This window comes from Mirounga angustirostris, unplaced genomic scaffold, assembly GCF_029215605.1.
Source record: "Mirounga angustirostris isolate CCGP_5_RB_7025 unplaced genomic scaffold, mMirAng1.0.hap1 SCAF_1, whole genome shotgun sequence".
Taxonomy (NCBI): Eukaryota; Metazoa; Chordata; class Mammalia; order Carnivora; family Phocidae; genus Mirounga; species Mirounga angustirostris.
In genome coordinates, this window is record NW_026991709.1 from 124,785,040 (window position 1) to 124,808,268 (window position 23,229).

The following is a 23,229-nucleotide window of genomic DNA, read 5'->3' on the forward strand; positions in this document are numbered from 1 at the left end:
TGTTATTAGAGTGGATTTCTCTCCTGAGCATGCCTTCCTCATTCCCATGATAAGGGCAGCCGGCGGGGGTGCCTGGAAGACTGACAGACAGGGAGTGCGAGGCAGCCAGGGACAGCCGAGGGTCCACGAGTGTCCACAGGTGGCCAGCAAGGAGTGGCTGTGCAGTAAGGCCCTCTTGTTCCTGCTCTCGCAAACGTGTCTCTTGTTGTCGGGACTTACTGACTTGGTTTACCAGACACATGCATTCAAATGCACGTTGTTCCCTTCACAGTGGCCTCCTCTGGAAGCTCTGCCACTAAGTCCAATAACCCTCCCATCATTTAAGGTATTTTCAGAACTCTAGGAACTGCCTGCAGGGGCATGAAATGAATCAACTCATTTAGCTTCACACATACACACACACACATATACACACACATGACCATATATACACACATATACATATATACAGACACATACACACATACACACATATAAACATACACACCTACATGCACACGTACACACAAAGACACACATATACACACATATATACAGATGCACATATACTCACATATACACATATATATACACATGTGCACACACACATACACACATACACACATAAACATACACACACATACATATATACAGACACATGTGCACACATATATACACATGCACACATATACATATATATACACACATACATACACATATATGTACACAGACATACATATATATAAAGGCACACACAGCCAGCTAGCTCATCCTGAAGGCTCATCAGGGTTGGCTCTGCACTCCTTTTTCCATTTTTCCTCCATCAAATTCCACTTCCCATGATAAAGAGTTGCCAATATTAAAGTAGTGAAGAGAGTATGTCACAGGCCACGAAGGTGGTTCCCGAGGGCAGTGCAGATGGAGTTGGAGTCTGGAAGCCCATGGAGTGCACTTTGAAGATAACTCTGGTAGATGTTCACACTCAGGCCGCATGTCCCATAAACACAGAGGCCACCGGTGGCCCAGGTGCACAGAACCAGGGAGCCCTGGCAAAACTCTTGGAAAGTAAAAGAACTCTAGGGCTGGATTCCCAATAAGCAAGTGGAATAAGCCTTCCTTTCAGAGGGACCTGGCCTTGCTTTTCTAGCCTACCTCCCAGCATCTGAGAACAACTGGCCCCTTCTGGTAGATATCCTGGTCTCCTTTATCATCACCTAAGGAAACCTGGCACCATTTCCATCACCAGGTAAGCTCTTTAAAAAGATTAAAAGGGGCGTCTGGGTGGCTCAGTCAGTTAAGCGTCTGCCTTCGGCTCAGGTCATGATCTCAGGGTCCTAGGACTGAGCCCTGCGTTGGGCTCCCTGCTCCGCGGGGGAGCCTGCTTCTCCCTCTGCCTCTCCCCCTGGCTTGTGCTCTCTCTCTCAAATAAATAAATAAAATCTTTTAAAAATTTTTTTAAAAAATAAAAAGATACTGACAACCAATCGGGTGTTGAGAGGCCTAAAACAAACACTTTATTGGGCTACAATAAACCTAAATTGAACATCTTCTAAGTTCAGAACCCTGGGTTGGAGATGCAAGAAGTATTAAGAATGGTCCTCATTACTGGGCCAACAAACACTTATTGGAGTCTATGTCCTGGAGCCTACCATCTGGTCCCTGGGATACCCTTTGCTGGGAGCTGAGCTCCTCCCTGGCATTTGTGACTTTATAAGTGTTACTTTCTCCCTCTGCTCACCAGGTGGCCTCTGATTAAGGTTAAACCTAAAGGCTTTGAATTAAAGGTGCAATTAGATCAGAAAGAAACATTTTGCATTTGGGCACAAATACTTTCTGTTTCTGACATGGAATAGTACAATCCACTTGCCAGCAATATAAGCTGAAAACAACGTGTGGGCTCTGTGTTCCGGTAGCCTGGGCATTCCCCAGGGAACTGAGTTGGCCTTGACCGGAAGAAGCATCATTCTGCCAGGGGGCCCAACTGACATTACAATGAACCCTATCCACTGTGCATGGCCTATGAGGGAGGCTCCCCAGGGAGAGCCCATGGGACCCTTCCTTTTATGGAGCTCGCTGGGTGCCTTCACGGCTGTGCTTGAGAACTGCAAGTTGTGGGAAGGAATTGGACTGCCCACCCACACAGAGCCCACATGATATAAGACGCCAACCTCCTCTGGCCGATGTCCTCAGCTCCTTACTCATCCAGCCCACTGTTCTTGCACCCCCATACCTCAGGATGATCCCACCAGCACACTACCTCTTGTACGGTCAGCAGCTGAAGGGGGCCTGTTGACTGGGGCGTCACAAACGCACGGCCTGCCACCATGGCCTGGCCACACTCCTTCTAAACACGCCAGCCTCCCCTCAGCTCTCCGACAGCAGCGGTTCCCTCAAACCTCCCCCACCCTCCTCAAACCTGCTGCCCAAGGCCCCCCACCCTCTCTGTCTGAACCCGGCCTCCAACCCCAGTGAGAAGATAGAACATTGAAAGAATTTTCTGTTTTATGGCTTCTGTCACCAAACCCGCATCTCTCTGTAAGGTCTTTCATCTCTGTCCTGCCATTTCCACGGAAAAGGAGTCCCTTTCCCTGAAAGGCCAATGTGCCCACAGCCCCATTCCTCTCATCCCCACGTTTGGTCTTCCTTCCCCTTCACAAAGCACTGTCTCCATTGACTTACTGCCCCACTGACCTTCAACCCTTGCCTTCTGGCTTCGACTCCTGTCCCCTGAGAAACCCTCCACCCAGGTCACCAGTAGGGGCCTTGTAACTGAGCCCATGCCACCCTCAGGAGCACTTGCCACTTCTGGCCCCCCTTCCTCCTTGACACACTGTTGGCTTCTGTAGAAGGACCAGCTCTTGGTGTTCTGTCTCCTGAGCTAGACCTTCTCAGTCCCCTTTCCAGGCTCCTCTTTCTGTATTCAGCATTTCAAGGCAGGTTACCCATCCAGATCTGTCACCTCTCCTCCCTCCAGACACTCCCTGGGAGACTGCAGCCATGCCCCGGGCTCCCCTCCATTGACGTGAGGCTGCCTGCCTTCTGATTCCACTGCCCACAAGTCAAGTGCCGGCACAGCCTGACCCGTGGGTGCCCTTCAAACTCCCCAGGTCCCATGCTGAACTCAGCCTCTTCCTGCCCAAGCTTGCTGCCCCTCCTGTGTCCCCCATCGCCGAGACTGGCACCATCATCCACCCACTAGCCCAGGTCAGAAGCTTTCAACAAGTAGCCGAGTCAGGTGGTGAACTAGGTGTCAGTTTCCAGTGGTGAACAAAGAGGCAGAATCCCAGCTACCTTGGAGGTTACGGTATGACCAAAGGGGTGACAGAAATGGGGAGGGGGGGTAGACATTAATCCAACACCAACATATAAAGATGCAAAATTTGCAACTGTGCACAGTGCTATTGAGGAAAGCTCCCTGGCCCTCGGTAGAGCTGGGATGGGGACCTAGCATGGTAGGGGATGCAGTGAAGGTGTCCCTGCAGATGGGCCTGGAAATGACAAAGAAGAATCGCTCCAGTGTTTGGCCTTTAGAACGTGGTGGGAGAAGGACAGGGGGATGAATTCTGCTCAGGCCAGGCTTAGATCGACATGCCCATGAGCATCCAATGCAAGATGGGCTAGGGACACACAGTTGGGAGCCACTAGGGTGTTCAGAGAATTGGGAGCAACTGTCTAGGATGAGAACAGAGGGAGATGGGGAGAGGATGTGAGATGGAAGCATAGTCCTTGTTCCTCCCACTTGACCCCGGCTGAGGGCCAGGCTGACACTCCCACCACTCACTAGAAACCAGCCAGGCTCTGAAACTGCTCAGGGCACCAAGAGAAGAGCTACCTGGCTATATGTTCTCGAGAGAAAAGCACGGGGAAAGACAGCTGAGCTTGGCTGCTGACCAGCGGGAGGGCAAGCACAGAGCAGCCCAGCCAGCTGCTGTCTCTAAAGGGCACCACTTGACTTTGGGTGTTTTCCTAAAGGACAGTCTTCCTTGGGAAAGGAGAGCAGAAGTTTAAAGAAGACAGGTGGTGTATACAAAAATCAAGGGGAAAATTAACCATAAATCATGTCGATGCCTTGTGAAAACATGGGCCTTCAAACAATAATGTAATTTGTAAAAAGAGTGGCAAGTTCTTAATATCCAGCAGCCTGAAAAGTGGCTGCCTCATTGGCTTTGCATGAAGTCCCTCGTAGAAGTAGGAAAGGCTCCCTAGCAGCCCATGGTGCTCCCAGCAGGACGGGGTCTTCGGCAGTGTGGACAGGATTGGCCCTTGCCCTGAGCCCTGCTTTGGAAAATGCCAACCCATCCTAATCCTTGCCTTCTTGCCCCAAGACAGGACGCTAGTTCCTGGCGGTGGGGGCATTCTGTAAGTGTTGTGGGCGGAAGGGGGGTACGGTGAGAGCCGGGATGTATGCACAGCCTGTTGGGACCCTAGTGGCCCATTGAGAACTGTCCCTACAGCACAAGTGGGCAACAGTCCTTGTGCCTTGTGATGGGCACCACAGGGTGTAGACAGGCTCTGGGCTAGAGGCCACCAAAGGCAGGGAAGGAGAGAGGAGGCGTGGGCCGCCCCACCCCAGCTTACGCAGCCCCCTCGCTGGGATGAAGAGTCTACTCACTCCCCTGCCTGCTCCCTTGGTGATTAAGCCCTGCAGTGAGCCAGTCACCCAGGCCAGGCTTCTGAACGTCATCTCCCCTCCTCCATCTCCCGCTCCGTCCCCCTGCAGTCCATCCGTTGCCAAATGCTGTCAATGCTTTCGCTTTTGCTTTGTTCCAATGGCCCTGCTTTCATCCCACTCTTCCGACCCACCCAAGACAGCTGAAAGAGGCTCCTAAATGCTTTCTCTCAACTGTTCCCTGCAATCCTATCAGCAAGTGTGGCCATGTTATTCTCCGCCTGGGATCTGTCCATTACCTACAGGATAGAATTGACAAGGCTGCCTCAGCATGGCAGGCACAGTCCTCTACCACCATGCCCCATTCCAACCCACACCCCAGCCCCACCACAGCACCGTCCATACCCTGCCACATTCCAGAAACACAGGTTCCTCTCTCTCATGTCTTTTCATGACCGTATCCCTCCAATTGACTATGGCTCCTACTTGGAATATCTTTGTAGACTCCCCATTCACCACCTGTCAAACCCCTACACATTCTGTAAACCCCAATTAGCATGCACCTTCTCTGCAAAGGCTCATGTGTCCCTCCTAAGTTCCTCACTCCCAGCTCTGGGCCATACTTGCCTGTTGATCTCTCCACTGCCACAGAGAAGAGATGTACTTTAGCCTATTCATGAATATGGTGGTCCCCACACCCATGGGAAGCCATGAGATCCTCGGAGCTGGTCCATTCTTACAGCTAACAGGGTCTGGCCAAGGGCACGACTACTGAACAAATGAATCAAGAATATGTCTCTAAGGCAAGCTCCAGGTGAAAGGAAGCCTCAGCCCTTCTGACCTCCAGCTCCTTCTGAAGTCCTTGTGTCTTGGCAGCCCTGTGGGCATCACAGATTTCTGACCTGGGCCAGTACCACTGGCCTGAGTGCCCAGCTCTTGGCAGCCACTGCCCCTGTCCCCACACAGGTACAGCCCTCGTCACCTGGGGGCCAGCTCCCTGAAGGACTGTGTCAGGAGATGGCCTGCATCACCACACCAGGGAGCAGCTCAGGTCTGAGACCCCTGATGCTACCTCTCTGTGGATGGGCAGGGGACACAGCCATTCCCACCTACATTCCACCTCCCAAAAGGTCCTGCTCCAGGCAGGCTCTGCTCCCCCAGCCATCCTACAGGCCCGGGGCTGCACAGCAGGATTGAAGGATGGATGGTTGACACTCACCCCTGATGCAGGATTGGCTGTCCAGCCCAGCTCTGCGGTAGCTGTCCTGGTGTCCATTAAAGTTTCTGTGGGTCAAAAGAGAAAATCTGGTGAGTCAGAAGGAATGCTAGACAGTGGTCCTTATGCTTACGAGGTCACTCATGACTATAAATGTCAGTGTTAGGAGCCTTGGGCCCCTTTGTGAATGAAGACTGAGGCTCAGAGAGAGGAAGAGGTTCATCAGGATGCCACGGCTCAGAACTCAGGCGTCCTGATGCTGCAGCCATTGTTCTCTCCCTGAAAGCCTGAAAGCCGCCTGCATGGGATGAGATCACCTGCCCATGCACTTTACCCCCAGACACGGCTTCTTCCCAGTGTACTCTTCGACGGGCTCTTCCAGGGCCATGCCAACCCAGGACCAAATTTAATTCATTCCTTGGTCTTCCTGGGCCACGTCTTTCTGCCCTCCTCCTGCCCGCTGGGGTCCCTCTCCAGCCTCATCTGACTGCCGCTACTTCTCCCCACCCCAGTCCCCTGCCTCCCTTTCAGGCATCCACGCTGACACCTATGGGTGGTGTCCCATCAACTCCCCTGGCCCCAACCACTCTCCCAAGACTCAGCCTCCCTACAGGTCCCTTTGCCACTGGGCCCAGATCCATGCCATCCCTTCCTCCAAGACTCAGCTGGGGCTCACACAAATGCACAAAATCCCAGGTCCCTGTGGCCTGCTTCCTGCTTGTTGATCCCCCAGGCCAGTAAGGGAAAGAGCACCCTGAGTCAGCAGTGAGCTCCTGGGGGCCGTGACAGTAGCTACAGTTCATACACCAAGATCACCAGGCACGTAGTGACCACGGACTTGCTCTTCATGAGAACAGCTTTCTGGTAGATAGCTGTAAAGCATCCTGAGCATGAGGCACCTCATTCTTTTTTCTTTTTTTTCTCTTCAGTCTACTACTGACCACTGTCAGCCCCCACCTCTCAATGGAAACTGCTCCCCAAGAGCTGCTCATGAGCTCCTGATCAGCAAAGCCAAAAGTCTCTTTGGTTTTTTTTTTTTTTTTCCCCAGCAGTTTTATTGAGGTAGAAGTGACATACAGTTAACTGCACACTTAAGGCATACAGTCTGATTAAGTTCAGACATATGTTTATACGTGAAACCATCACCACAATCAAGATAATAAATATATCCATCATTCCCAGAGGTGTCCTTGTCCCTTTGTAAACCCTCCTTTCTTCCTGCTCCTGCCCCAGGTTGATTAACTGGGATTTTCTACAATTTTACATAAATTTTATATAAATACAATATATACTATATTTTATCTGGCTTTTTTCACTTAACATAATTTTTTTAGGATTGATCATGTTGTAGGCGCCTGGGTGGCTCATTCAGGTAAGCGTCAGACTCTTGGCTTCATTCGGCTCAGGTCATGATCTTAGGGTCGTGGGATCGAGCCCCCCACATCAGGCTCCATGCTCAGCAGGGAGTCTGCTGGAGATTCTCTCTCTCCCTCTTCCTCTGTCCCTCCCCTCCCCCTGCGCACACGTGCACTCTCTGTCCCTCAAATAAATCAATAAATCTTATTTTTAAAAAAGATTGATCAGGGATGCCTGGGTGGCTCAGTTGGTTAAGCGTCTGACTTCGGCTCAGGTCATGATCCCACAGTCCTGGGATCGAGCCCCACATTGGGCTCCCTGCTCAGCGGGGAGCCTGCTTCTCCCTCTGCCTGCCGCTCCCCCTGCGTGTGCTCATGCTCTCTCTCTCTGACAAATAAATAAAATCTTTAAAAAAGCTGATCATGTGTGCATCAGCAGTTCATCTTGTTTTATTGCTGAGTAGAATTCCATTGTATGGACACACTACAGTGTGTCCCCGCATTCATCTGTGGCTCCCAGTTTGGGGCTATCCACGAGAGTGCATGAACACTCCAGGCCCTCCACATCCTCACCAACTTCGTGTGCTCGGTCACTTCTCATTTAGGCCATCTTCACAGGTATGTGGTAGTATCTCATTGTGGTTTTTCATTTCCTTACTGATGAGTGATGTTAAACATCTTTTCCCATGCTTACTTGCCATCTGCATGTCCTATGTGGTGCAGTGTGTTCAAGATTTTACAAGTTTCGGGCGCCTGGGTGGCTCAGTTGGTTAAGCGTCTGCCTTCAGCTCAGGTCATGGTCCTGGAGTCCCGGGATCGAGTCCCGCATCGGGCTCCCTGCTCCGCAGGAAGACTGCTTCTCCCTCTCCCACTCCCCCGCTTGTGTTCCCTCTCTCGCTGTGTCTTTCTCTGTCAAATAAATAAATAAAATCTTTAAAAAAAAAAAAAAGATTTTACAAGTTTCAAATTTCTTATTATTGAGTTTGGAGAGTTCTTTATGTATTCTGGATGCTAGTCCTTTATCAGATATATGCTTTGCAAATATTTTTTCCCACTCTGCAGCTTGTTTTTCTTTTATTGTTAACAGGGTGTTTCAAAAAGCAGAAATTTTAAATTTTGATGAAGTCCACTTTATCAATTTCTTCTTTTATGGTCTGGTGTCATACTGAGAAATCTTTGCCTAACCCAAGGTCACGAAGATTTTTCTCCCACGTAGGTCTGGGATCTATTTTGAGTTCATTTTTGCGTAAGGTGGGAGGTACGAATCAAATGTACAATTGTTTTTGTCACATGGATATCCAGTTGTTCCAGAGGGGCACCTTTTTAAATTCGCACAATGGTGCTGTTTAGGCTGGCAGAGGTGTCTTATCCAGCTGGATCTCCCAGGGCATGTATCAAAGGAACCAGGTGCTCAACAAACACAGGAGGGGGAAATATACATACGTCGTTTTGGCTTTTCCCTCCTGTTTCCGTGTTCTCCTGAACACCCCTATTCTGTGTTCACTGCTTCAGGCAGGAGACAGGAGACGTGAATGCAGAATGCACAGTTATAAAACTGTGGGACCCTTAGGAAACAGGACTCCTGGCATAAACCAAAGGTTTGGGAAGAAAGCCACGCTAAGGGCAGGGCAGAGGGAATGAAAATCGAAGTGATAAATGAGGAGCCGTGTTGATAAAACAGGTTCGCTATGCTCTCGTCTCCTAGTGCCCCACCCCAGAGAAGGGATAGTGGGAGTCTGTCGAGGTGACAGGGCCTTGCACATCCAGCATGCCAGCATGGGACACGGCAGCGAGCCACCCCACCAGGCTGACATGGCTTGGACGGAGCAGAGGGAGCCTTAGGTCCCATCGGGGCTAATGAAGGGGACCCAGAACCACCCAGAGGTGCCCTGCATGGGCTATAAGCAAGGGTTGGACGGGGTGTGGGGTGTCTCAATGGGTGCCAGTGTGGACAGAAGCTAACAGGGCCAGGGAGGCAGCTTCCTCCACAAGTTGGCACGACACAGCCTGCCTATAACCTCGGTGACATTTCTGCCACTCCCGGGGGGGCACCGGGGCTCTAAAAGGCAAATTGAGGGGAGTAAAGAAAATACAGCAAGCTGTATTTTCTTGCCCGTTCGAGTTTGGGTTTGGGCTGAGAGTCCTACCCTGCGCCTACCTGAAGGCAGGCAGGCACTGGAACAGACTTCTCCAGTTTGTTTTCTCCTCTGATTCTTCTGACAGCTGGAGAGGCCGGGCCCTTCCTGGAGCAACCCTCCCTCTCCCCCTCATCTCCACTCCACCGCACTAGTAATGATCATAATGACACACCGAATTTACATAACACGCTTCTCTGAAGACACTCCTTGAGGCTCTATAGAAATTCATATCCATGATTAAAATGCCTCAGCCAGGTGGGTCGGGAACAGGAGCCAGCAAACCCATTTGACAGAGTCAGGGACCAGGGCACAGAAAGGTGCAGTGCTTTCTGCAAAGTCACACAGCCTTCCACCCTGACGCCACAACTCCAAACCCCAGGGTGCCACCCACCAGGCACATCTGGACTTCCAGGGGCTCTCCTGGAGCCCTGGGGTCAGGGTGGGGGCCTTGCTCATAAATCCAAGAAGCCACAAAAGCCCCCAGAATAATGCATCACGCCGCCTTAACCTCGGGACCAAGTTGATGTAGTGGTGAAGAGACAGAGGAAGCAGGTAGCAAGCGAAATAGAGTCCAGAATCAAAAATAAGAATTCGCCTTCATTTCTAAACCTTCCAAGGACTAGTTCGTCCTGTTAACCCCATTAATATAATCTAAGACTTCATTATATTCACAGTCACCTGCTCCAGGGCTATAATTGAAACTGTTTCTAAATAATGTTTTCCATCCACCCTACTGGACAGAAGCTGCAGCAAGCGGAATCCATTTCTCTGCGTCCTGCCTGCTGTGGAGACAGAAGACCACAAAACCATAAACCGTCCACTCGATATGATTAAGGGGAGTTTCTTTTCTGGCACAGAGAGCTCCTGATTATAGCATTACATTCTGGTGGGGGCTGAATAAAAGTGATTTGAGGAGGTTTACATCTCCCTGGAGAGGAAAAGAGCACTCATTTGCATTTATAAAGCATATTGAGAGCCCTGGCAGAAAGTTATGGTGGAAGCACAATTAAATATTTACCATCACTTCTGCTCTCAAACAGTGGCGTGGGGACCAACCAGCTGGAGGTGCATGTGTTGCTGTCAGATCTGATGCCTACAGGGGATGCAACTCTGGAACCTCCTCCCACCGCCTGGCCTCTGCCCTCTGGGAGCCAGTCCTCACCGCCCATGGGAGGGAGGAATGCTGCTGGGAAGGCCACGCACAGAGGGGGAAAGAGGGTGCTGCAGACTGGGTCCGGGTCCTACTTCCACCACTCGCTTTCTCTCTGTCCCATTCTCTCCCTCCTTTCTCTCTCTCTCTCTCCCTCCCTCCATTTCCCTGCACCCCCTCATCTCTCCCTCCCTTTTTCCTCATCTGCAGAATGGAGCTAGTACACAGGACTGGGGGAGGAGGAGATAAAGCACTGCAAATATGCTATTATCATCATCATCATCATCATCATCATCATCATCATCATCACTTAATCACTCCAAGCTTCAGTTTCCTCAGCTATGCAAAAACCCTAATGGTGCTATCTGTAAGATGCCCATAAGATATCTGTAAGACTCAACAGTATTATAGATCTAATGATATCTCCTCTACCTTCTTCCTTGCCTTGTTGTAAAGACCAAGGAGTAACACGCTGAGGATACAATAGCCAATCAGAGGAGTCTAGTCCAGGGAGGGACAAGAAGCAAAGTCACACTTGGCACCCTATCCTGGCCGAGCCCATAAGAAGGAGACAGAAATTCAAGGGAATGCAGGTGGTTCTTCTGCATGTGGGGAATGGAGTGGGCCCATCCCGACAGGGAGCATAGGAGATGCAGGCTGCCTGGAGATGCAAAGGAAGATGCTGTGGTGGCCGGGGTGGTGGTGAGCAGTGGGGAGGAGGGAAGGATGGAGAGCTCCGCCAGGCTCTTGGGACAGAGATATCAGAGCGACTCCCCAGGGCAACAAGGGTGGTGGCAGAAACAGGCTGATGGGAATGAAGTGGGAGCCACCCCAAACATAGGAGACGGTAAGAAAGACTGAGCAGGAGTGGAGGGGAGGCCATGAGGGGAGACAGAAGGGGGCCTCTGGCGAGAGCTGGCTAGACTGGCAAGAACCCAAGGACCAAGGCACAAGAGAAGCCTGGCAGAGAGACCCCATGCTCCCAGGGAACAATTTCCTTGCAGTGGCTTTGATATGGGAACCCTCAGAGTGCCCCCTCCAACTCTGGGGGCCGGCGCCTGGAGGGCCGGATAGGGGGCCGGGTTGGAGCCCTCTGTGTGGAGGAAGAGGTAGCCGCTACCTGGCCCTGCAGGCCGTTCCCCTCTCTGTCTGGATTGGCACCTTGGGATGTATTGACATTGGGGATGAATTAGATACCTTTCATGGTGAAAGAGAGATAGATAAACCCTCTCCTTACAGCTCTGCCATTCTTTTTGGAGAGACATTAATCAGACATTCAGCTGAAAATATTTACAACGTCCTTCCGTGGTGGTAACACTACACAACATCATATACAGGTGGGATCGGGGCTGCAGGGCCTTCTCGGAGCAGGGCCTCGCGTGTGTTTGATGCGGGAGACCGTGGAAGAGCCAGCACAGCCATGCGTCATTGCCCTGTGTTACCCTCTGGAGCCATGGAACTCATACAGCCCAACACCAGGGTGCAGCTGCAAGAAGCAAGCTGTGGTTGTGCACATGCAAGGAGCTGAGGGGCACCTCACTGCAGCCCCAACTTCCTCCCAGAGCCTTCGCAAGGGCTTAGGCCACTTGGAAGAGGTCTGAAACGTGATGATATAAAGTGGCTCTGGGATCCACTCAGCAAAGGCTGTCTGAGCAACTCCCGAGGGCAGAGGGAGCTCCATGCAGGCATCAGAGACGGAACAGAGGGTAGACAGACATCCCACCCTCAGGGAGCTTGCAGGCAAGCAGGGGGACAGAAATTAATCAAATCACCGTGCAGATAAATCTGCATTTACAGCCTCAGTGAATGGCAGGAAAGGGGGAATCCCAGGGACAGTTGTGAGCACTGAATAAAACGACAGGGGTATTGGAGGCTGGCACATGGCTGGCACTCCCTCCTTCCTTTCCCATCCCCTGGCTGAGGACAGCACAGGGATCACCACCCCCTACACACACACACACACACACACACACACACACACACACACTTGTCCTAAGACTGAGTTCGTACTGGCAGGATAGGCTATGTGTTAAACAGTCTCCCCCACTCCCACATCCAGAGTGTGCCGGGGACCAGAATGTGCTGGGCATGCCTGACCACAGTGAGGCTCTCTGCCTTTCCGGGGGTGCCTGTGCTGCCCTGGAGACCTGGACTCAGCAGGGCAGCCTGAGCCCCACCTGGAGCCCACACGCTCCAGCCACCACCCCAGCTCCCGCCGTGCTCCCCCCCCCCCACCAGCCCTGTTCCATCCATCACAGCAGCCTGCCTGCCCAGGACTCAGCCCAGCCTCCCTGCAGAGCTCTCGTGCAGCTCTTTTCCTTGACCTTCCTCAGGGCTGTGTCCTGTCTCCACAGGCCACACTGAATGATGCCCACGTGGCTCCCCTCCGGATCCTCGGTCCCTGAGACAGGTTCCCAGAACCAGCAGCTTCTAACCCCCAACTTCCCACCACACCCTTACTTCTTGCTGCCAGTGCAGGCCAGCCTCCCTGGAATCTGCTCCCCACCCCTCTGAATCGGCCTGACGCTGCCTCCTCGGACCAGGAGAGAGAGGCTTTGCCAGCTCTGGGTTTGGGATGAACTGGTTGAATGTGAACTGTTGAGAGCACCACCCAGCCTCAAGGGCCCCAGTGCTGGCAGGACCGGCCTGAGCCCAGCACAGCTACAAAAGGCTAAAACAAGAAAGTATTCCAAGGAAACCTTGCACATCCCATGCCATGTGCCCAGCCCATGTAAATCTCTCTACGCCACATCTCGTCTTGTGCACACTGCTCCACCCAAACTTCCCTGTCCCCTTGCCTGGAGCCCAGGAGGGAAGCCTCAGAGGCACTTAGCTGTGATCCCCTGGTCCCCCTCAGTCTCAACACATCATTTGCCATGCCCCACGGACTCCTCCTCTGCAGTGCCTTCTGCAGTTGTGCATTCCTTTCCAATCTCGGCCACCTATCTGTGGTCCGCACACGGGGACCACAGCGACCACCTCCTTCCTTACTGATGTCTCCGAAGAAGCCCCCATCTCAGCCATCGGGTGCCAACATAAATGGTTCAAAAGCAATACGGCCACACTAAGCAAAAGGGCCAACCAACTCTGGAGTCCTGTCATGCCAAGCAAGTCACATCTGAGCATCAAAGCCTGATCTTCACGGGTCGAGGCATCCCCGCCCGCATCCATGAGCCAGCCAGACCATGCCCAGAGAGATGCTCCGCGTATTCTTAACAACACGCATTGGGCTAACACTCATTTACTATCTTTGCCAAGTGTAAACTGCTAGGTAAGAGAAGCTATTATTAGAGAAGTCTCCACTGATGGATGTGTTGTAATGGCCAGTAAGGAAGAGAAACAAGCCCGAGTAAACAGATAAGCCACTCCAAGCCATCTGCTGACTGACGGACTGAGTCAGAACAGGCGTTTAAATGATAAATACAAACTGTGAAATTTGCTCTTTTAAGGAATGCACAGATCAGTGCAGTAGCCCCCAAAGTGCAATTAATTACCGTAAACAGAAGGAAGCCACGGAGTAGGTGGGTCACAGCACAGCAATGTGCCTCAAGGAGTTGGGACAGCATCCCCCCCATCTGAACTCAGTCGACACAGGGTACAGCCAGAGAACATGTGCGAGGTCCAGAGGCCTGGTCAAGATTTCCCTCCCTCGGAGGGCTCTGCCAAGGGGGTCACAAGGCAGCAGACCAGAGCATGGGAACAGGACAAGGGCTGTTCAGCTGGGCCGGCTGCCAGTCTCCCACCCTAAGGCCCCTCTGAAGGATGGGCTTTGGCTCTACCCTGCCCTGGCAGCCCCTGCTGATGGAGAAACCACACTTCAACCTCCAGCCACACCAGCTTCTCTTCAGCCACCCCCTGCCCAACCACAGACAGGCCACTTGCTGCAGCCTCCTTCTCCCCACATACACTATGCATGGAGGGATCTGAGGTGTGGCCACAGCCTCTGCAAGAGCTCACTAAATACTTATCCTGCGGGCTCCTCCTGAGGACCAACCAGACCCTGTGTGGCCCTGTCAGGTCTGAAGCAATGGGGAAGGCCAACGAGAAGGAGCCCAAATAGCTGGGTGGGTCCCCCCACCTCATCCCCAGACACAAGCTGAGGCCCAGAAAGCAGCTCTGGGCTTTTCTGGATGCGGTGTTCCTCTCAGTTCCCTGGAGCTCAACCAGAGCACATGAGGCTGGCATTTAAGGGACTCGTCACTAGCTCATCAACCACACCCCAAACCCAGTGCTCCCAGTATTGCCTTCCTCTGCACCCTGCTCTCCTCCCCATGATGGTGCTAAGCAGTGGGTTCTTCTCCCATCTACTGTCTCATGTCCCCTCTGGGGAGGCCACCAAGAACTTAGGACAAGAGTCTCTCTTTGCATCCACACCCTTGGGAGAGGGTCAGCAAGCAACTCCACTATTCTTGGAATTTTCCCAAGGGGGCGAGGTCAGGGGTAGGATGAGCAACAGCATCTGTCCCGAGACCCTCTCAGACAACATGCTACCAATCTTCCCAATGTCTGAGGCCTGCTGGGCTCATATTTACATGGGAAGGGTTTCAACAGTATTCTTGTCTAACTGGAGAGGGAAGCTCTGTGCGGGGCCCTGCCCACGGGAGACTGTTCTCGTGAAGGGCTGGGCACCCAGGACCCTGCATGTACCCCCACACCACCCCTGGGCCCCTGCACAGCCTCCCCTCATTCTGTGTGCTCCCCACCTTGGCCTCCCCACCGGAGCACAAATTCTTGTCTCCATGTGGCTCAGTGACGGGCGGGGGACTTGGGCGTGCAAGGACTGACAGCCATTCTCCAACAAGGAAGAAACCCTGCACAAGTGAGACTAATACAGGAACAAGGAAAGGGGGGAAACTGAAAGCCTTCCATTTGGGCTACAAAATTCCCAAACACTCACGGTCTTTCTTTTGCCAAATTCCTTCTTCTGCTTTCTTTGCCTTCTATCTCAGTTCTCTTCCCCATTCTGATATCTGTATTCCCTCATCCTTTAAGATGGCCCAAAACCCTCTCAGATCCACGTGTACCCTCCGCTGCCTGAAAATATGCCACAGCCAGAGAACCAAGAAGAAAACTGGGGGTCGCCACCCCTGGCCAGGGATCTCCAGATCTCTCTGGTATCAGACATCTGTAGGCACCAGCCACACTGCCCAGATAATGTGAGCGGGCAAAGGCAAAGCAGGCTTTTGAGCTGCCTCTGGCCCAGGCCTGCCGGCTGGCTGCCCCATCCACTCCCGGGCCACCAGGCATCCTGGGGGGCCTTTAACCAGACCTGCAGCTGAGCTGCTTCTCCGGCCCTCACCTCCCCCTGACCCTGATTCCTCCCTGACAACAACATGGGGCACACCCTTCTGCCTAATCCAGCAGCAAATCACACACACACACACACACACACACATGCGTGCGCGCGCACGCACACACACACACCAGGCACGGGGAGAGAAAAGGGAACAAGACAGGGATGCGGTGGTCCAAGGACATCATTTAAATCAGCACCCACCACTGACGGTGCAGGCCTGGCCAAGAGCCCAATGCCGCTCAGCGCTTCAGCGATTTGCATTTGTGTGAGGAGAGTCAAAGAACGATAAAAACTGAGGAGCCGGGCATCTTCCAGCCCTTTGGCACCACAGTTTGGATGGAGGTGAAATCTGTCGGCCCCGTGAGTTGGTGCCAGTGGCAGACGGGAAAGAATGGTGCATAATAAGCCTGCTGCCCCCTGCCTCTACCGGGCGCAAGGCAAGCGGGCCTCTCACTGCTTGGGGGATGTGGGCACCCAGGGGCATCAATCCCTTGGGAGAAGAGCAGGGAGGAGAGCCCGCACACCCATGCAGAATGACTCTCTGCAGTCCTAATGAAGGCGAGCGATGGATGGTGGCCCGAGCTCGTTCATCAGAAGGCACGCGCTGCCATCTGCCTCCCCTTCCAGGCCCTCGTGGGCCCTCATCCTGGATTGATCTGGGGCACAGTAGCGCTCTGAAGTCACTGGCACCACCGTGCTCCTGGGGCCCCTGCATACACTGATAGCAGTCACAGAAACCCGGGGCCCCTAGCTAGGGGGATGGCTGCGGCCCGGGGCTCAGGGGATGTGCCAGGTGAGGGGCCACCCACAAGGACGGGGCGGGGCTGGCCAGGCAGGCTCTCACGTTCTCCTGGGCACATCCTGGACCAGACTGGGGCTGCTGAGTGCCCCGGGACCGCCAGAGCACCCTCCGGGGCTGCTCCAAAGCACACCTGCCACCAGGTGCTAACCTTCTTTCCTGACATCCTCTTCCAGGTGTCCCTTGTCCTCAGCACCAGCGTGCTGGGTCTGCTGTGCGCCACGCAGCTGTGCCTCGTGCTTCCTCACTGCCCACCCCCCCCACACACAGGCCTCCCCCTCCCTCTCCGGAGAGCCAGCCTGGCCTACTGCAGCCCCCAGACTCACCACCCAGGGCCCCCGGATTGAAACTGTCCTCATCCCACCCTAACTATCCCCCCACCAAACTCCTCCAGCCATGGTCCCTCTCACCCCTTCCGGGAAGCCTGCCTGACTTTGCTTTCCTTCTGCCCCTGAAGATGTAGCCCGCCCCCACCCTTATACCTCAGCTTTGTGGGGCCTGTGTTCTGTGTCATCTTTTCTGTGGTTTCCTGGCCCAGTGTCCTGTAGCCTCTGTGACATCACTCTCCTCCAGGGACACCTTGCAGGGTGCCTGGCAGTGGCGATACACAGCCATTGGAAGGCTGGCCAGTGGGCCCAGCTGTGTGGATCAGGCCTGGGTTCAAGGGCTGTAGGCAGCAAGGCAGAGGCTCAGTCCCTCTTCCTCCGGAAGGCCTCCCTGATGACTCAAGCCACCGAGTCTGTCCCACACAGAGCCGCCACTCAGTGCAGGCCTCGATCATGGTCTGCTTTCATCGTTTCACCCTGTCCTGGAGGACTGATTCGGAACTGCTCAAAACATGCCATCTGTCCAGGTCTAGCCCTGTCTTGTTGCACCACGTGACCGCTGTTAACTACACATAGGATCAAAGGGAGGCATGGAGTGATGGAAGCAATGCACTGCCAAGAGCGGACCCCAAGAGGAACCTGCCAGGCAACGGCCCACTCTTAGCTGCCAGATCACGGTTCTGGCTTCCCCGAGCTGTGCAGCTGCGGGGGGTCAATGGGGTGATGCCCAAGGCCCCTCCAGCACTGCCCCTTGAACTCCACGAATGTCTCTTGCCCCCAGGAATGGACCTCTTGCCACTCCATTTCTCCTTGTCAAGGAAAGCCCGTCCAGCCCTGCCTGTCACTCGTGCCCCTAAGGCCTCTCTCTCCCCACCAAGGTGTCTGGAGAGGGCCCTGGGAAAATTTCTATTTGTGTTTCCCAATAGCATGGACGAGCTCCTGGCATCCAGAACTTCCCGAGATCCCAAATAGTTTCGATGCCACAAATGTCCTCCCCGAGTCTTGTAAAACTCTTGCAATGTGTGTCTTTGTGCAGAAATGTCTCCAGAGGGATTTGAAGCTCCAGGCAAAGCTCCCTTGCTGGCCTGCAAGGGATGCTGCTGGGTTTTCTCACCTGGAGGCCAGCAGGTCTGGTGGCCACAGAGTGCTGTTCCTGCTCTCCCTCTGGGCACCTGATGCACCCTCCGAGGTAGGAAGGGAGGGCAGGGGCAAGTCTGGGGCCTAAAACCTCCCCGGGCGGGAGCTGTCACACTCCCGCAGCTACCAGGGCTTTGGCCTTGTAGGAACCGGACAAATTCGACAGCATAACCTGGAGGTCCCAGGCGTAGGACGGCACTCTCAAATACAGAGGAGACCTGGGGTCTAGGCCTGGCTCTGCCATCAGCATGCGGTGTCAGCCTGGATATCTCTTTGCCCAGTGTCCTTGGTGGACGACGGATGAGGTGGCTGATCACTCTGGGCCTTTCTGGACTGAGGCTCTTCCCTGAGTGGATGCTGAAGTGCAGCTCCTAATCTAACAATTGGCAATGGCGGGGAGGGGGGGCACCTGGAAGTCACCTCCTCTTCAATGCCGAAGCTCAAGGGGAGAGTCCTTCATCAACTTGGCCTGGCATTTCCCTGCTAGGTAGGGGCAGAGGTTTCCTTGAGAGGCTGGTACCTCTCAACTCTCAATCTTAGATTTCTGGCCAAAAGAACAGGCTTCACCTGCAGTTCTCTTCCTTCTGAACTGAGAAAAGATCAAGTCCAGTGGCATCAGGATCTGGAGCTCTGTTCTGTGTCTTCCAGCTTAGACATGATAACTTGTCCAGATTTCATCTGCCTATTCATATCACTTCTTATCCAAATACATTGGGGATTGGGCCCTAAATCTGGACATCACTCTCAATTCAGAACCTCTCAAGGTTTAAAAAGCTCCAGAAGTTTGGTACCATCCTCCGCCCTAAGCTTGAGCCTCTGATACAGCACCCTCATCCATTGATCATTCAGTGTCTGCTTACATACCACTGAAGATGAGCCACTCACTACCTTTCCAGGCTGGCTGTTTTCTTGTCAGATTGTTCCAACTGTCAGAAAGCTGGCTCCTTGGGATTTCCTTTCTTGGGCCGTTGTTGTGCCCCTGAAAAGGCCCCCACAGAACTGACTGCTTCTCTTTCTCCACGGCAGCCCTTTGGATGATGAGGGGACACAACCTTCTGAGTTTTCTCTCTCCCCGACACTCTGGGTTTCCCTCAGCTCTTCTTTCAGCCCCACCACCTCATTTGCACTGTCCTGATGGGACAGCACCCACCATGTATCTCGAATGCTTTACATGGTCTGAGCAGCACAGAGGAGGGAAGGGGGCTGTCACCTCCCTGGTGGGCACACCCTCCTCTTCATCTCCCTATCAATTCCCTTACGAATCCCACTAAGCATGCCAGGGTCTCCTTAGGAGAAACGTGGTTCCTTGGAGCTCTGAATCCTTCCCCAAGCCCCCAAGGACATGAGGAGCAGCCCCTCTTCCTTGTGCGGGTGCTCTCCCTCTTACGTTGCCCCCTCCTCCTGGCCCTCTTCGCTCCCTCCCCCTCCTTCACCTCTCCTGCCTTCTCCCTCTGCCTGCTCCCTCCCCCTCTTTGTGCCATTGTTGCTGCTTAATAGGGTGTTTCTGGGATGAATAGTGTTTTCAACCCTGGCTGGGAATACATCCGGCCTTTCCCAGCCCCGCCCTGTCCTCGTGGGCGCTGGTAGAGTTCTGTGGAGGCTGACCCAGACAATGGGCCAGCGGATTCACTTAGAACTCACAAAAGCCCCATTTCCCTCCATGCAGTGCAGAGTGACAGGCACAGGGAACAAATCCCTTTCCCTGCATGTTGCCTGCATGGGATACAGTGGGGGCATGGGGCCCTGTGCAAGCAAAGTTAGAACCCTAGGTCCTGGACCCCGGGAAGCTCAGACAAGGGCCAGCCCTTCTCTAGCCAGAGCTCCCAGAGGCTTGGCAAGACCCCCACTCCATGCATTTATTGGGGATATTAACACCTCCGTGCCTGACACATGGAAGTCCCTAGATGCAATCACAGAAGGCCCCACATCTTGTGTTTAGAATATAAGGGGTGAGAGCTTGCAAAAAGGAAGATGGGATACACAGCACAGGGCACTGTGGGCTCTCTGAGGGCAGGAATGCGTCCAAGAGGGGGTAAGAGCACCATCAGCCCATTCGTGTTTGGGTGAATGGGCCAGTGACTGAATCAGTGTGGGAACAAGACCCTAGCGAGGCCACCAGCCTACAGTTTCTCAGGGGAGGAAGCTTATCTGCAATGTACTGGTCACTAACTCTGTGCCAAGAGACCCTGAATTTAAGGGCAGCGATGTGTTAGAGACCCAGAGAGGGAAGGCCCAGTTGAGGCATGTGGGAGGGGAGAGCATATATGAAGTAACCAGGGGCCTGGATGATTATTCCTCATCTCCCAAGGACACTCAACTGGCAATATCTAATGCGGGCATGTTCTAAGACTTCTATTAATTTTTAAATTGAGTAATACAATCAAGTGTACGCTTGTACAATGTCCAGTCTCTTTAACCTCCTCCTGATTTCCATCACCAGCACCACTAGCTGGCTTTCTCAGGAAGGAAGGGGTCATCATTTCTCCACATCACAAGAGTTGCTCTAACGTATGTAACAAATGGAACGATGACAAATGGCAAACAGCAACCTGTGTCCCTCCTGGAAGGCCCCTCGGTGCTTCGTATCTTGGGTTCACATCTCAGCAAAATGACATGGAACTTCACTCTATAACAGTCAAAAGTCAGGGTTAAATCTAGGAATGGCCAGAGACAACTGCGCTGTGTTTTCTTCATGCTTCCCATGTTCCTCAGGCCCACCTGCCCTTCCTTTTAAAAAATGATGCAAAGCTTTACTTATCAGCAGAGGAAAATACACACCTGCCTCCTTTAGAGGACCCCTCCCCAGCCAGCTATGGTGCAGCTAAGAGAGCAATGAAGTTGAAGTCAGAAGACACGGGTTCAAATCCAGGTGGATATATAATAGCAGTGTGACCCTGGGCAACCCACACAACCTCTCTGAGCCCCAGATTTCTCACTGGTGACATGGATAAATTATACCTGTTTCTCAAGGTAGTATGAAGATCTAATGATGCTGCTGGGAAGTGTTTATTATTATACTTGGCTCATAATGATCACCCACTAATATTATCTATTATTACTTTCAAACAGTTGAATAAAAAATTAAGACATATGCTTTTTATGAAGAGTGTAAGGTCTGTGTCTAGAAGCGGCCCCATGCCCCTTCATTTTTTGCTTGTGGATGTCCAGTTGTTCCAGCACCATTTGTTGAAGAGACTGTCTTCGTTCCAGCTTATTGCCTTTGTTCCTTTGTGAAAGATCAGTTGACTGTATTTGTGGGGGCGTTCTTTCTGGGCTCACTGTTCTGTTCCACTGATCTGTTTGTATATTCTATTGCCAATACTGCACTCTCTTGATGATTACAACTTTACAGTAAGTCTTGAAGCTCTCCAGCTTTGCTCTTCAATATTGTTTTGGCTGTTCGAGGTCTTTTGTCTCTCCATAGAGACTTTAGAATCATTTTTTTTTTTCTGTCCATAAAATAACTTGCTGGGATTTTCATTAGGATTGCGTTATGTCTATAGCTCAAGTTGGGAAGAACTGACGTCTTGACAATATTGAATCTTCCTATCCATGAACACAGAACATCTCTCTAGTTAGTTCTTCTTTAATTTTGTTCATCAGAGTTTTGGCCCATTTTCTTCATAAAGAGCTCATCCACATCTCATTAGATTTATATGTAAGTATTTCATTTTTGAGGGGATGCTAACATATACTTTTAATAAATAGCCCTTAGAGTTTATAAATAATGTTTTCACAGATATTATCACATCTTCAAAAGACTATTGAGAGATAGGCATATGCCTTACTACTTGAGATCTTATTACACAGACTAGCCACAGTACCATCAATTGAATGGCTCTTGGCTTGCATTCCCTAGACCTCTGCAGGTGATACACCATCTTGGCTGGGAAAGAACACAACTCTAAGGGACGTCCTCCAGGCTGCTCAGGAGCACACCCTCCCAGGTGGCCTTAGTTTACCACCCAGGAGCTGGGCTGAATGATGTCCACTACAATGGTCTGTGCTGGCAGCTGGCAAACATTTTGTCAAGGGACAAAGAGTAAATATTTTAGGCTTTGTGAGCCATAAGGTTTCTGTTGCACCTACAGCATGAAAACAGGCTATAGGCTCGATTGGGCCCATGGCCTACCGTTTGCCCTACTCATCGTCTAGACAGGCAAGAGCTCTGGCCTGGACAAATGTGCTGACAGAATTTGTTCAGTGAGAATTAATTTTTTTCTTGTAATTTTTGATCAACTAATTCATTATTTTAGCATACAATAATAAAATAGGCTTTGAGCTATCAGCACACCTATAAACTTCTGCAGAAGTCTGTGTGACCCTTCAGAACACCAGAAAGACACCAGCTGTAACCTGGGTATATTTACTAAACAAAAACAAAATTAAATAGTTTATATTTACAGGTATTCTAAGCAAAGTATACCCATGGAAGATGCCTAACTCTGATCTATGATGCTGTCCTCATGGGCTAACTGGTTTCTACCAGATTCAGGAGAGAGTTTAAGTCCTTCTTAGAAGGTCTGAAGGGAAATAGGAGAAACGCGGGGAGCCCAAGTCTCACTCACCGTGACTAAATTTTCAGAGAAACATGGGTAATTAGTTTGTCTGTCAGCTGGGGGTCTGTAGACTTGGCACATCGATGGAGACATGTTGCCATAGGAACAGTCAGGAGGGCCATAGGCCCTGGGCCTAGAGAAGAGTCCCCTTTGATCTGATGGGGCCATCATCAGAGGCACAATAAAGGCGATCAGTTGAGAGAAAATGCAACATAGCAAAACCAGGTGGCAAAAGGAGAGAAGCCAGGGGATGGGCAAAGGGGGCTTTGGATGGGAAGCCAAGAGCAAGATGCTCAATTAAAACAGGCCAAGGCCTGCCCAGGAATCATGGGGAAATGGCAAGGCTCTGCACACTTTCCACAGCCTAGAGGGCAGCTGGGAGGTAATGGACACAGTAAGGCCCCTGTCACCACCAAGATTGAATTTATTCAGCTACAACCCAAGAGTACCAAGGAGTGCCAGCAACCACCAAAAGCTAGGAGAGCATCATGGAATGGATTATCCCTCAGAGCTTCCAGAAGGAACCAACGTGGCCCACACCTTGATTTCAGACTTCTGGCCCCCAAGAGGCTGAGAGAATAAACCTCTATTGTTCTAAGCCCCCAGCTTATGGTGATTTTGTACGGTAGCCTTAGGAAGCTAATCCAGCCAGGAATGGTATATTC

The 23,229-nt window shown here is 52.1% G+C and overlaps 1 protein-coding gene across 1 annotated transcript in view; it reads right to left on the reverse strand.

Moving 5' to 3' along the window:
• The window catches only part of EPHB1 (EPH receptor B1), a 427,022-nt gene that overhangs the window by 286,056 nt on the left and 117,737 nt on the right, over nt 1–23,229 (reverse strand). The window contains exon 2 of the mRNA XM_045903730.3: nt 5,808–5,872. Coding sequence (XP_045759686.2) covers nt 5,808–5,872 — 65 coding nt within the window. The remainder of the gene's footprint in view (nt 1–5,807; nt 5,873–23,229) is intronic.